This window comes from Eleutherodactylus coqui, chromosome 4, assembly GCF_035609145.1.
Source record: "Eleutherodactylus coqui strain aEleCoq1 chromosome 4, aEleCoq1.hap1, whole genome shotgun sequence".
NCBI classification, from domain to species: Eukaryota; Metazoa; Chordata; class Amphibia; order Anura; family Eleutherodactylidae; genus Eleutherodactylus; species Eleutherodactylus coqui.
The window spans coordinates 37916442-37931677 of NC_089840.1; the positions used below are offsets into that span (position 1 = coordinate 37916442).

Here is a 15236-nt window from a genome sequence, read left to right on the forward strand (position 1 = left end):
TGTGTATACTCTTAGCACAATGGCTGTTGTACACGTAGCTCTGTTCTGTGAATATATCATTTTATATAACAAGTTCTATGCGTTTCGTCATGTAGGACTCATCAGGAACCAAAACTGGTTTCAGAAACAGAACTGGTCATGAGAAATGGACACCAAAAATGGTTCAATACAGCCTATGAGATGCCCACACCGGGCGAACCTCTACTGCTCTGTACTATGGCTAGCTATCTAGGTATAGGTGGGGTTAATCTCTGATAGTTGCCCAGGTTCTAAAATAGCTACCAACCTAACCTGTAGCTAGCTATCTAGGCTTAGATGAGGTTAGCTGAAGTGGCATCTATGATGCATGTGGTGCATCAAAAGACTGCTTGCCCTAATAACCCCAGATGGGCAGGAGACTCTGTGCTGTTGCTGCTTTGTTATTTTGGGCCTTGGGCTTGATGGGTTGAATATAGCCTACACTGAGGTATATTCGTGTGCTAGGGGATAGACCCATGCGTTGCACAGCGCTATAAGAGCCTTAAGATGTGATTTTCAACCTCCCCTACAGGAATCTCAAGTTTTATTTCTTGCCTTCCCCATGCAAAATTTCACTCAAATCAGACCAGAACTGCGGATTTGTGTACAACAATAAACAGATTTTGCATTATATATATCATACACACATATACATACACACACACACACACCGTGCTTCCCTGAAAATAAGACACTGCCTTATATTAAATTTTGCCCCAAAAGAGGGGGATAGGGGGGCATATACTCACCTTGTAGCTGGCGTCTGTGTCCCAGGCGATGGTCTTCATGGAAGTGCGGCAAGCTGCTCTGTAATCCTCCTCACAGTCATCTCTCTCCGCTAAATGGGGCTTTGAATTTCCCCGCCTCCAGCAAGTAAGCTCTGTGATTGGATTGAGTGCCAACCAATCACAGCTGGCACTCGATGAACGACTCACAGCCTTTCAGTGATATCATTCATTGAATGGCTGTGAATGATCGAGCGCCAGCTGGAGGCGGAGGAATTCAAAGCCCCGTTTACCAGAGAGATGACAGCGGGGAAGATTACAAAGCAACTTGCCGCACCGCCAGGGAGACTACTGCACGGTGGACACAGACGCCAGATGCCAGGTGAGTATTGCGGAGGTTTTTTTTTTACCTAGTGTAGCTAGGGCTTATTTTTGAGGGTTTATATTTCAAGCCCCCCTGAAAATCAGGGTAGGGCTTATTATTGGGGTGGGTCTTATTTTGGAGGAAACACGATATATATATAATTGGAAGAATGATAAAAGATGCAGATATCCAAGTCCCCTATTGGGACAAAAATAAAAGTTAAAAAAAAAATTGTAAAAATAATATGTTAAAACCTCAACTTTCTCCTTTTACTATGCAAAAAAGAAATCACACTGGTGTTGCTGCGTTTGCAATGACAGAGAGAAAAAAGTTTGCATATTATTAAACCTGCACAGGGTATGTCATGAAAAAAGGTAGAAAAAAACGGAATAGAAAGTGATCTAAACGTCCCATGGATCAACAAATGGTGCGAATAAAAAGTACAACTCAAACCAAAAAGAAACCCTCACAGAACACAGGTAACAAAAAAGGAAAAATGTCAGGGGTCTGCAGTGATTAAAAAGAGGAGCAGCGATCCGGTTGGCCTGGTGCAGCTACTGAAGGCTCCGGATCCCCGGGCTCAATTATCAGGTGCTGGTGCCTGGAAGGAGCCGACTGGAACCCTCCTCCCCAGTGATCAGCAGCAGGGACTAGCCCAGAGGCCCCTGTGGGGATACAGCCACCCACTGCCCCCTCCATCCTGAAGCCAGGTGAGCGCTGGCAGCACCTGACAAGAAGGCCTCCAGCCTGCAAGCCTGCGCCCCTCCCCCTCCTCCTCCCTCTCCTCCTCCTTCTCCTCCTCCCTCTCCTCCTTCTCTGTTACATTCAGCACATGGCTAATTAAGTATTCATTTATTCACTCCACTCCTGCACAGCCCTTAGATGAGAACAGAAGTTTTAAATCCTGAACTACACTGACACCTAGTGGCCATTTACTGGAAAGACACCCTGCATTGTACCCTAGCTATAAATAGCTCAAAAATCGCAGCCTGAGATTACAAACCAGATACTTTATGGCTAGGGTCACACAGGGCGGATTTTCGTCGGAAATCTCGCGGTTTGGCCGCAGCAAAAACCGCAAGATTTCTGCCGGGAGAACCGGCTTTGAAGCGGCCCGGCCGCGCTGCGGCCGGCGCTCCCATAGAGGAGAGCGCGGCCGCAGCGAAGAATGGGCATGCTGCTTCTTTTGAAACCATGGCTGCGGCTGCCGCAGCCGCGGTTTCAAACGGATTTACCGCAGCGGATTAGCCGTCCCGTGTGGACGAGATTTCTGAGAAATCTCATCCACATGGCTGGCTAATCCCGGGATTAGCGGCCGCAGGCGGATCTGCTGCGTCAAATCCGTCCTGTGTGACCCTAGCCTAAATCAGGGGCAGCTATAGGAGGTACAGGTGTAGCAGTTGCTACTAAGTACTGGAACCTGAAGGGGCCCAAAGACCCCTCCATCACATAAGTAGACAAGTATTATAAAAAAACACGTGGTAGGTAGGATTCCCTGTTACAGATTTTGCATCGGGGCCCAAGAACTTCTAGTTACGCCTCTGCTCTACATTATACATTCACCGCAGACGGCTTAAACTCGAAGCACAAATCAATCTACCCGAGACCTCCAAATCAGGCGCTAACATGATGAGAAGCAAATAAATGAAGCCCAGCTGCTTCCCCGGCCAAGGCACTGGTGAGGGGTAATGTCATCATCTTTGCCACACTGGCCCGGGGTGGACGCAGCTCCCCTCATGCTAAAGGGAAAAAAACAAAAGGAAGCCAAACACATTAGAATATGATCTCATGTAGGGTTAGATATTAATCTGTACCATTGATTTATGTTGTCATCACAGTAACCAAAACTTATGTACCACCGCCCTGTGCCTGGGTAGATTGCTAAAGATGTGCCAAGGTACGGTTTTTATTATACTTGCCGGGTGGAAGCAGCTCGCCCCATGATGGGGGGGGGGGGGGGGAGAGAAAAAGCATAGGATTACTTATAGAGATAGATGACTATCTAGAATATGTTATTGCATTGTGGATTATGGTGGTCGTAAAGAGACTTACCTGGAAACAGCCAGTATTAGGCTGGGTTCACACGGGGCGTATTTTCGTCGGAAATCTCGCGGTTTAAGCCGCGGCGGCTTTGAAGCGGTCCGGCCGCATGCTTTTCCGTTGCGGCCGGCTCTCCCATAGAGGAGAGCGCGGCCGTAACATAAATAAACAAAAAACCGACTGTAAACAGACATGCTGCTTCTTTTGAAACCGCGGCTGCGGCGGCCGTAGCCGCGGTTTCAACCGGATTTACCGCAGCGGATTAGCCGTCCCGTGTGGACGAGGTTTCTGAGAAACCTCGTCCACATGGCTGGCTAATCCCGAGATTAGCGGCCGCGGGCGGATCTGCTGCGGCAGAACCGCGGCAAATCCGCCCTGTGTGAATCCAGGCTTAGTGTATCTTCACACCATCAGGAAGCTAGGGGTTTGACAGGAGGAACGCCCCTCTCACACCCCCAGCTCCTGATAGGGTCAAGCTTTGCAGGTTGTAGCAGCACTGTGTACATTGCTTGTTGTCCCTGCAGCCTTAGGGTGCCCACCCACTGGCTTTTTTTTTCACTGCGAAATTCGCAGGTTTTTTTTTTCTGCAGGGGGTCTATGGGACTTGTAATGTAAAAATCGCGATCGCGCAAAATCGCGATTTACCGCGATATCGTGATTTTGCGCGAGCGCGATTTTAGCTTTGCATGTCCCATAGCCCAAAGACCCCTGCAGAAAAAAAAAACGCTGCGAGTTTCGCAGTAAAAAAACGCTAGTGGGTGGGCACCCTGGTCACACAGGGCGGATTTTCGTCGGAAATCTCGCGGTTTGGCCGCAGCAAAAACCGTGAGATTTCCGCCGGGAGAACCGCCGCGGTTTAAGCCGCGGCGGCTTTGAAGCGGCCCGGCCGCTCGCTCTTTCGCTGCGGCCGGCGCTTCCATAGAGGAGAGCGCGGCCGCAGCGGAATGGAAAAAAGAATGGACATGCTGCTTCTTTTGAAACCGCGGCTGCGGCCGCCACAGCCGCGGTTTCAACCGGATTTACCGCAGTGGATTAGCCGTCCCGTGTGGACGAGATTTCTGAGAAATCTCATCCACATAGCTGGCTAATCCCGGGATTAGCGGCCGCAGGCGGTTTTGCCGCGGGCGGATCTGCTGCGGCAAAACCGCGGCAAATCCGCCCTGTGTGACCCTAGGCTTAGGGTGAGGGTAATGTTTCCATGTAGCCTTACATTATGAGCTGTACGAATAAAAGGAAGCCTCGCCCTAATCCACCAGAGACGGCAAAAAGCAGTGTACAGGCTGCACGTGGGACTTCTGTTCCGCGGCGCTCTGGCATCCCTGCTGTTGGTCTGCACCGTATGTCCGGCCGCCCTGGCACAGTGCGTACTGCACTCCTAGCTGCGGCACACATGTGAAAATTACAACTGGGGGAGGGTGTGTGTGTTGTGGACTGCATGAGAAGACGCTTCACCGCTCATTCTTCTCACTCCTTTGTCGCTGCAGAAGCAGACAATGTAGGTATTTTTCCAGCACTTCAGTGCCCTTACAGGACCTACAAACCTGCCAGCCAGCCAATCAGGGACAAGGGGGCGTCACCCACTGTGAATCTTGACTCCACCAGGACTTCCTGGTGGCGTCAAGATACACTAATAGCGAAACACCCCAACCTTCACCTGCCCACCCCACATCTTTACTCCCCCGTTGCTTACCAGCATGTCCTCTTGCAGCCGCGCATGTTCATCTCATCAGTATTATTGTATTATGTCGCCACCGGAAGTTAGGAGTGGCGACATAATACAGCTTTGAAGAAAAGTTAACACCCCAGCTTCTGATTAGCTGGGGGCATGTTCAATCCATAGAGCAAGTGGCCGGGATGCTTGACACAGCCTGGGCGGTAAGCGGCACACCTGACACAGCACATGAGAAGAGAGGCGTCGACAGTGGAAGCTGTGGATACCAGGTGGGCAGCTGGAGCACCAAGGTCACAGTGCCGTCGACACTGGCAGCGGTGGAGCACCAAGGGCAGCAGGCTGCGTGCTGGGGGTTAGTCAGACCAAGGGGAGCAGGCAGAGGGCCGGGGTCAGTGCTGGAGCAGCGACAGCAGCACGCAGAGCCCCAGGGGTGAGTGACAGCTACACTTGCCATCGCGTAGCTCACAGCAGACCTCTGTGTCTTGGCCAGCCAAGGAAATCACGCTGTATAGCTGCTTGCCTGCCCTGGAGGGAAACCTCCAGCCCAGGCAAAAAGCGTCAAGGTACCTGTTATTACTGGGGAGGAAGGGTGGGTATTAATGTTATTACTGGGGGGGGGGGGGTGTAATATTTTTGATGGGGCTACTGTGGGGTTAATATTATGACTGGGGCCGCAATAGGGGCCCCTGTAACTACTGGGGCCGCTGTAACTAATGGGGCCGCAATTGGGGCCACTGTAACTACTGGGGCTGCTGTAACTACTGGGGTGACCTATTACTGCCGGGGCCACAATGGGGGTCACTTTTAACTGCCAGGGCCGCAATGATTACTACCAAGGCCACTGTGGGGGTCGCCATTACTACCGGGGCCACCAATATGTGGGGGTCGCCATTACTACCGGGGCCACCAATATGTGGTGGTCGCCATTACTACCGGGGCCACCAATATAGGGGGGGGGGGTACCATTACTACTAGGGCCACCAATATAGGGGGGGGGGCCACCATTACTACCGGGGCCACCAATATAGGGGGGGGGGTCGCCATTACTACCGGGGCCACCAATATAGGGAGGTCGCCATTACTACCGGGGCTATCAATATAAGAGGGGGGGGGTTGCCATCACTACCGGGGCCACCAAAATAGGAGGGTCGCTATTACTACCAGAGCCACCAACAAGGGGAGGGGACACTATTACTACATGGGGCGGATTAGTTGTGGAATCTTTAGTAGCTCTAGCAGCAAAGTGGATGAGATTTTGAAAATCATCCACACGGTGTGGAAACAATCTGTACAAACCTGTGTGGATACTGACATGAGGTGCGGGATTGAATTGTTAATTTTAAATATAATGTATATCAATAGCCCACCCAATGCTCCAGCGCTCTTCCCTGTGTGTTTTTTAACCAGCCCTGTCCTTTTTATAACGATGGAGGTAAAAATCATGTCATAATAAGCCACACCTCTAACCACACCCCTGACCACACCATAGCCACACCTCTAACCACATCCCCTTTTGGTAGGGGTTCCGAGCCATAAAATTTTTTTCACAGGGGTGCCCCAAGGCTGAAAAGGTTGGGAAACACTGACCTAAAGCATGAGGGAACCAAATACAACATGAAGAGAATAAACTCTTCTTCAAACCAATCATGGTCACGTATTGACCTCCTACTCCTATCGCAACATCTGGCACAAAGTGCAGTAAGCAGAAAGACTAGACATGGTAATCTCTGACCACTCACCAGTAATGATAAAGCTACAAAATACCCAAAGGGCACTGATTTCATATGGAGATTTACAGCCTCCTTAACCAGAGATGAAAACTTCCCAGCAGCACTTGAAATGTAGTAGCTAGATTATGCGGAACACAACAAGGAACACTTGGCAAACCCCACCCTATTCTGCAAAAGCTGTCATCCGGGGTAACCTAATGGGGTACACAAAAGATAAATACACACTATGACGAGACAAGTCTCAAATGATGCAAAACATACACGACATTCTTGCAGACACAGACGACACAAGACAAAGAAAAATGGTGTCCCGTTACATCTGACTTTGAACTCTGGCTAGATAGGAAAGAAAGATCACACCAAACTACCTACAAGCCGAGCTATACAAACACGGCAACAAAGCAGAACGGTTTTTAGCGAGACTCGTGAAAGGACAGCATCCCAACACACACGTAACAGCCATGAGAGATGGAAATGGGCAAACACAAAAGCACCCAAGGCACATAAACACAATACTGCAGAGAGATTTCGCAACACTATACAAGCCCCAGACAAACAACACGGAACACGGGGAAGAATTTCTAAAGAAGGTTTCACTGCCCACCCTAAGGGCTTATTCAAACGACCATGTATCGGCCAGGTATTAACGCCCACTGATATACAACATCTCTCTCTGCAGGGGGAGGAGGGTGGAAGAGCAGTGCTCTGAGCTCCCACCCTCTCTCTACCTACTCTCCACCCCCTCTCTGCCCCACTACACTATTTGCAATGAGAGGAGGTGGGGCAGGGGCAGGGCTAAGTTCTGGGAATTGGCTCCGCCCCATCCCACCTCCCCTCCCGAGAGGGGGCGAGAGCTCAGGGCACTGCTCCTGACTCTTCCAGCCTCCTCCCCCTGCAGAGAGGGTCCGCGGCCGATATATGGTCGTCTGAATAAGCCTTAAAGGGGTTGTCCCGCGGCAGCAAGTGGGTCTATACACTTCTGTATGGCCATAATAATGCACTTTGTAATATACATTGTGCATTAATTATGAGCCATACAGAAGTTATAAAAAGTTTTTTACTTACCTGCTCCGTTGCTAGCGTCCTCGTTCCCATGGAGCCGACTAATTTTCGCCCTCCGATGGCCAAATTAGCCGCGCTTGCGCAGTCCTGGTCTTCTGCTTTTCTGAATGGGGCTCCGTGTAGCTCCGCCCCGTCACGTGCCGATTCCAGCCAATCAGGAGGCTGGAATCGGCAATGGACCGCACAGAAGAGCTGCGGTCCACGGAGGAAGAGGATTCCGGCGGCCATCTTCATCGGTAAGTATAGAAGTCAACGGAGCGCGGGGATTAAGGTAAGCGCTCCGGTAAGCTTTCTGTACGTCCCTGCATCGGGGTTGTCTCGCGCCGAACGGGGGGGGGGGGGGGGGTTGGAAAAAAAAAAACCAGTTTCGGCGCGGGACAACCCCTTTAAGTCAAATGCAACTAACATCACTAAATGAGCAAATAACAGAGGAGGTCAAACAAGCAATAACACAATTATCCAATGGTAAAGCACAAGGCCCAGATGGATACCCGGGGGAATTTTACAAGTCCCTCAAGACCAAGATATCCCTCACACTAACAAATCTCTTCTACCAAATACTGTAAATGGAAAAGCAGTCTGACCAAGCCAACCTAGCACACATAAACTAATCCCAAAACCAAACCAAAACAGGGAACTCCCAGCATCATACCGCCCAATATCACTCATCAACCAGGATACCAAACTAGTGTCTAAAATCATGGCTGACAGACTCAGCAAACATTAGGAGTCCTGAAACTTCCTCCTTATAGACCGGACTAGAAGCTACTGCTCCGGCCACCAAATAAAGATGAATGTAGAAACCAATTAAAGAAACAAAAGTCGACGGCAGAAAAATACTGCATGATGCATCACCAGAGACGTTTGTACAAGAAGGATGGCATTTTCCGTGTGACTGATCCTGCGTGATCAGTATGTAAATTGGTGCTTCTCGTTATTACGATGCAAGTGTTCTTGTATTCCATTGAATGATATTAAAAAAAAAGAAGAAAACATACAACTCGACCTTCAAAAAAAGCCCTCATTTGGCACTATTGTTGAAAGAGGTTAGGGGTCTTTGAATGCAGTGATAAAAAAAAAACACTTTTTTTTTCAAAAAGTGTAAAAAAGTTGCAAATTTATAGAAAACAACCCTTAATACACGCACTACCGCTATGACCAATTGTCACAGATTGGATGACGGTTTACGGGTCCGAAAGTCAACAGGTTGTGATGTCACCCAGGGGCAGACCAGCAGAGTCAACTTAGTTCCAGCTCCCCGAATACTACACTCATGCAAGACGGAGCCCATATCACACCCTGTATGGCCTAGCACACCCCAACACACCTCGCTGCCACCACTGACAGGTAGTTTAGCCACCTCACCCTCAATTACCAGACTTCGGAGTTATGGATCCCTTAAAGCGTTCAAGGATGACTAATAAAGTTATAAATCTTTATTGTAAAAAAGGATTAGCAGTGCTTAGATAAAAATACAGAAAAGATGATTTACATAAAAGGGCAAGGAGCAAATAAATATACACAAACCATATAAAACAAAAAGGGAGGAATAGGAGGAAATACCAGTCTATGTTGTTTCCAATAGTTCTGGGCGCAGAACAGGGATCAGCCTGCATTTAGGTGCCACTCCTGGGGCTGACAATTTGGGGAGGGGATCCATTTGGTTTTAAAGTCTTCGTAGAACTGCTGGCCTTCTTCTGATGTCATCAATGGGCAGGTTGAGTATATGCGTGGATCATCTGGATGGAACTCTGACTTAAAGGGGTTGTCCCGCGAAAGCAAGTGGGTCTATACACTTCTGTATGGCCATATTAATGCACTTTGTAATGTACATTGTGCATTAATTATGAGCCATACAGAAGTTATCAGAAGTTATTCACTTACCTGTTCCGTTGCTGGCGTCCTCGTCTCCATGGTGCCGTCTAATTTTCAGCGTCTAATCGCCGGATTAGACGCGCTTGCGCAGTCCGGTCTTCTTCTCTTCTGAATGGGGCCGCTCGTGCCGGAGAGCGGCTCCGTGTAGCTCCGCCCCGTCACGTGCCGATTCCAGCCAATCAGGAGGCTGGAATCGGCAATGGACCGCACAGAAGCCCTGCGGTCCACCGAGGGAGAAGATCCCGGGGGCCATCTTCAGCCGGTAAGTAAGAAGTCACCGGAGCGCAGGGATTCAGGTAAGCGCTGTGCGGATTTTTCTTTAGGTCCCTGCATCGGGTTTGTCTCGCGCCGAACGGGGGGGGCTGTTGAAAAAAAAAAAAAACCGTTTCGGTGCGGGACAACCCCTTTAACATTTCAGCCCTATGTCCCCAGGAGGCGCTCCAATAGGGAAGATATGGCAGCCATTAGTTATGCATATAGGCAATTCTGTGGGTTCTGGGTGTCGCACAGCGATGGGGGTAATTGCACCGGGTCCCTGATACCCTCACGGTTCCGAGAATATCTGACCGCTATTGGGCTGTGACCTTCGGATGACTCATAATCCCGATAATAAAGGTCTCCCTTGATAAATACAGTATCGGGCAGCCTTTACACGAGCGTGTATACAGAGTTATTTACCCTAGTATATACGCTGGGCCATCTGAATAAATGCATTGGATTCAATGCGTATATACACAGGTAAATAGCTCCGTATACACGCTCGCGTTAAGGCTGCCTCAGGCTTCATTCACAGGAGCGCATAAACGTTTTTATGGCCGACCGATATAAGCGACCATCTGAGGCGTTGGTTTTCAATACATTTGTTCACATGGGAGAATATAAATACATCAGAGCATAAAAAATGGAACATACGCGACCAAAATACGGCCGGCGTATATACCGTGGCTAAAAAGATAGTTCTGGAACTATCTTTAGCCTGATAGATGATGGCGGCTCCCATAGACTCCTATGGGAGCTGGGAAAAAAGGGAAGGGGAGGCATTTTAGCAGCGTCCAATGCTACAAAAAGCTTACAGGTGCCTCTATATAGGCATTGGAAGGCATCCCAAGGATTTTTGTAGAGTGAGGGTTTTGCGGGGTGTGATGTATTTTTTAGCTAAAAACATCACTCCCAGCCGTGTGACCGGGTGAGAAAATGCTGGCTGTGAGCGCAAAAAAACGACTGTCCATGCAATTTTACGGCACGCCCGAGAGAACACAAAAGCGCATATGGTCGTATGAAAGAGCCCTCATGGCAAGGAGCCGCTGAGCCGGGTTGGAGTATACAGGACACAGTATGGGAGACAAATGGTGGAATGTGGGGACTGACATCACCTGGGCTCTTGGTACCTTCATTATCACAGCAAAGAACTTCCTTGCTGCTCCCAGAAACAAATGTGAATCATGGACCTCTGCAGCAGATGTGACTGAGGGGGAATGGATATTGATGAATTCAACCCAGCTTTACCGAGACCAGACCGGTGGCAGGCTGACACCGACAGCTAGGTGCCGATTTATAATTTTCACAAAACCTGTATAAATTTGGTTATGACATCATCGTATCGGCCTGCAGAATTAATTTAACATTATTTACCCTTCATGTGAACTCTATTAAAAATGAAAATAAAATAATGTGCAGAATTGCAGGTTTTGTTAATTTGGCTTCTAGAAAAAAATGGAATAAAAAGTGATCAAAATGTTATATGTTCCCAAAAATTGGATAAAGGAAGATTATTTTTCCATCATCAGAGCTCTATGAACTCTAAACATGTTCTGGCTCCAGGAATGCAGCGACACAAAAGCAAATCTTAAAAAAAATAAATAAATAAAACAGGCTATAGAAGTACCCAGGAGCGTGTGGGTGGGGGTAATAGAGGAGACCAAACACCTAGAGGGGCTCAGACTCGGGGGTCCAGGGCTTTTACCGTACGTGGGCAGTATGGACAGACATCCAGAACACCTCTCCCTTCACCAGACGGCTGCAGGACGGTACCTGTAATAGGATAAAACTCCACATAGAGATGGATACTCAGGGGTCCGTGCCTGGATGTCTCCCCCGGACTCCCTCGTCTCCCCATGCGTGTGGTTATGTGTTATAGTTTATCATGGAAACGATATGTTATATTATATACTTTACATATTTTATATTTTCAGGCCGGGCGTCGAGCTTATATCCATAGTCAGTACAAATTATTCAGCCAGTCCTTTATTGCCGTTGATATATTGTCATTAACCCTGTCAAGGAACTGCATACGAGGTTAAAAATATATTGAACACAAACAATAAAACTTTTAAGTCTACAGAAATAGCAAACTGTATAAACTTGGCATCACAGGAATCGTGCCGACCCGGAGAATAATGTTATCATGTTGTTTATTTCACACATGGAACTTCATAATAATGAAACCCAAAAAAACCTAAAATTAATATAAGTTACACAATACATTATATGTACCAAAAAATGATGCTGTTAAAAAATACAAGTTGTCCCACAAGAAAACCAAGCCTTCATACGGCTGTCAAGAGAAAAATGGAAAAGTTATGGCTCTTGGAATGAGACGATGAAAAAAAATTGAAAAATTAGTTGGTCATTAGAGATGAACGAGCATCGCTTTTTTTGAGTAACTGCCTACTCGTCCGAAAATGCTTTTCTTTATCCACATAGTTTACTATAACCCAATGAAGCTCCAACACAAAGTAAATTCAATACATTTTTATTAGTAAACACAATGTGATCGGCCCCCCAGAGAGGAACTGCTTATACAATCTATGTACACAAGTGTTTGAGGTCTCTACAAGCTCTATTGTTAGAAGGTTTGTTTCATTTTTTATAAAATAAATTCAGTACATCTGCTCTCCCGAGGATCGCCGGATCTGTATAACACTTTGCTGTATCTTTCCCCACCCATCTAACATTTCCTCTGTGATTGTCTCCTCTGCCGGCTGTTTGCGCACCGACCTTCAGGGGTGACAGCGAGGGAACGGGAGCCAGGCGAGTATAAAAAGAATATCCCCGGACTCCTCAGGACCGGCCTTATGAGCGATATTAATTAGTTTGTGCTGCTCATAAGTTACGACACGTTCCCTTTACTTTTTTTTTGTGGAACAATGCATTGTTTAAAGCATTCTAGAAATCTAATTTTAACTGTTTAGTTACTGCCAATGCACCTTTTTATGGTGTCACTCAGGGGCCTCAGTCAGATGTCCATGTCTTTTTACACACATTAAAAAAGTAGCAAAATATAAAAAAATTTAAAAAATTGACAAATTAGTAGAAATAATTTATTCTTTATAATGCACAGTAAACGCCTTTAAAAACAAAACAAACAAACAACATGCCAGAATTGCAGATTGTCAATCTTGTGCATAGGAGAAAAAAAATGGAATAGAAACTGACCGACGCGTTGTGTTTCCAAAAATGTCATCAATGAAGACTAGAGCTTATCCTGTAAAGAAGAAGCCCTCTTAGGCCTCCTGTCCACGAGCGTAGCGATATCCCACATTGGATGTAGAACATAGAGATGTCCTATAATCTTATAGTCCTGCTGTGTTGGGGATCTGTATACCGTCGGTGGTCATTATATAAGATCTGTTTTGCGGCTCCTTACATTGCAGGGATAAGTTCCTTTTTGTGTAACAGTTAATGCAATGAACTCCAGATCAAAAGTTTTCTTAAAATATACACCAACACAGCGGGGAGGGTCGTCCTTCTGTAGTTTCCTTTAGTCCCACCAGCTATAATGTAGCCCTCAGTCACTGTTCGTCTGTGAGAGTTATAGAGAGGTCATCATTCTCTGATCCTTCTTAGGTCTCCGAGTTTCTTCATATTCTGAGTTCTTCCATACTTTCCTCTGTATTCTGTGAATCATGTTGATGGGATTCTTCTCTTTTGTCTCCTCTTCTTGCTCTCCAGAAGAGTCTGTAAGGAGATAATCTGTTATTGGAGGACTCTGTGATAAAGTTCCAGAAGCAGGACTGGGAAAGGAAGGGTTAATGTCTAGGGGTTAGCAGGGGTATTTCACAAGACATATATAGGAGATGGTCTATTGTGGCTCGACAGCTACAAGTCAGAAAAGCTAGAATGGCACCTGGTGTAAGAACTCAGGGCAGAGATATCACAGCTGCAGCCAGTGGAAGGTTAACACAGGAGCACTCCCGCTGTAAATGTGTGTATGATCCATATGACCTTGTGTACTGCTCACCGTGAACAATCGTGCACATGATTATAGCAGTGTCTTCTACATCACCCTTGTTCATATACTCATACATGATCCTCCCCGTTACAGCACTCCATATTAATACTCTCCAGGCAACATGCAGATTGGCTCACTGACTACCCTGGTGCATTAGAGTAGATGGATGCCTAGAAGTTCACCTTCCCCCTTAGGGCGAGCACCCACTGGCGTTTTTTTACCTGCGTTTTGCGTTTTGCGTTTTTCCTGCACAGGCATAGAGATAACATGTGTTCCTGTCCACTGGCGTTTTTTTTGCATTGCGTTTGCGTTTTTAACATAGGAACTGTCAGTTGCATATGTGTCCTTATTTTTCTCCATGGAAATTAATGGCAAAGCCGCGAAAACGCCGCGAAAAACGCCGCGGAAAACGCGCGGAAAAACCGCGGGACACGCGGCGAAAACGCTGCGTTTTTTTTCCGCGGGAAACGCAAACGCCAGTGGGTGCTCGCCCTTATATAACTAGTGATGACAGCTAGACAAGACTCTGGGACATCATCATATCGTGTCCATCGTTAATAAGACAATCGCTTCCATTACACACAGATATTACGAGTACCGTTCTCTGATGAGCTGCTGCTCCGTCCTCCATGTTCCTCTGAGTGGTTATTTCTCTCCACATGTCTGGTGGTCTTCCAACACTGGTAATATAAGACATGTTACAGGTCATGTGACTGCATAGTACACGGAAGTCACAGGTCATGATGACTCTACACTGTAGTTCTGTCATTAGTGACCCCTCTACCCTTGTATAGGCCTTTATAAGGGTCTGTGAGGACATACAGAGATCACAAGTGTCGATCTGTTTCTCATAGAAACAAGGATAAGTCATCAATAAACCTAACCAAGAAAACCTCTTTAGCGCCACAGGGAGTAAGTTTACATCCTGACTGTGGGGTACTTAACGCAACAGGATATAAACTTACGCCATGTGGATGGTGCAGGATCAGAAGCCGAGGCCGCACCATTTCACAGCGGGATCTGGATGTAACGGATAGCCGGCCTCCCTCTGTAACAGCGGGGTTACGTAAGGACAGCGAACCCCGCTGTTAACCACCTACATGCCACAAAAAGGGTTCCCAGTGGAAGGGCGCTTCCTCTGTGACATCATCGGACCCCATGATGCAATTATGGAGGGCCAATGGGTTGCCCTGGCAACAGGACACAAGATTATGGCGTCCAAGCTTGCCATTGCCTATGATCACTATTACAAGCGATAAGGCATTGCAGTACAGAAGTCCTGCAATGCTTTATCATAGCGATCATTGCTGCTATGGTTCAGGTCCCCTTCAGGGACACAGTGTGTAGAAAAGAAAAAACAAAACAAACATAAAAAAAAAAACTTTTTTGCTAATTTTCCTTTATTTGTATAAAAAAAAATTAAAAAGGTAAGAAAACCTCCACATATTTGGTATCATCCTGATTAGTATATTAATCTAATATACTAATAAATCAAATGCCACCATAAATATCACGCTAA

General features: G+C 47.2%; 1 protein-coding gene and 1 long non-coding RNA gene across 2 annotated transcripts in view; both read right to left on the bottom strand.

The window, feature by feature from the left end:
• LOC136625240 (uncharacterized) overlaps positions 1–15236 on the bottom strand; it is a 262243-nt gene that overhangs the window by 121452 nt on the left and 125555 nt on the right. The gene's annotated exons all lie outside the window — the stretch shown is intronic.
• The window catches only part of LOC136624585 (uncharacterized), a 32628-nt gene continuing 30232 nt past the window's right edge, over positions 12841–15236 (bottom strand). Inside the window, exons 5-6 of the mRNA XM_066598545.1 lie at positions 14316–14397; positions 12841–13443 (exon numbers count right to left, since the gene is read on the bottom strand). Coding sequence (XP_066454642.1) covers positions 13298–13443; positions 14316–14397 — 228 coding nt within the window. The 3' untranslated portion in view covers positions 12841–13297. The remainder of the gene's footprint in view (positions 13444–14315; positions 14398–15236) is intronic.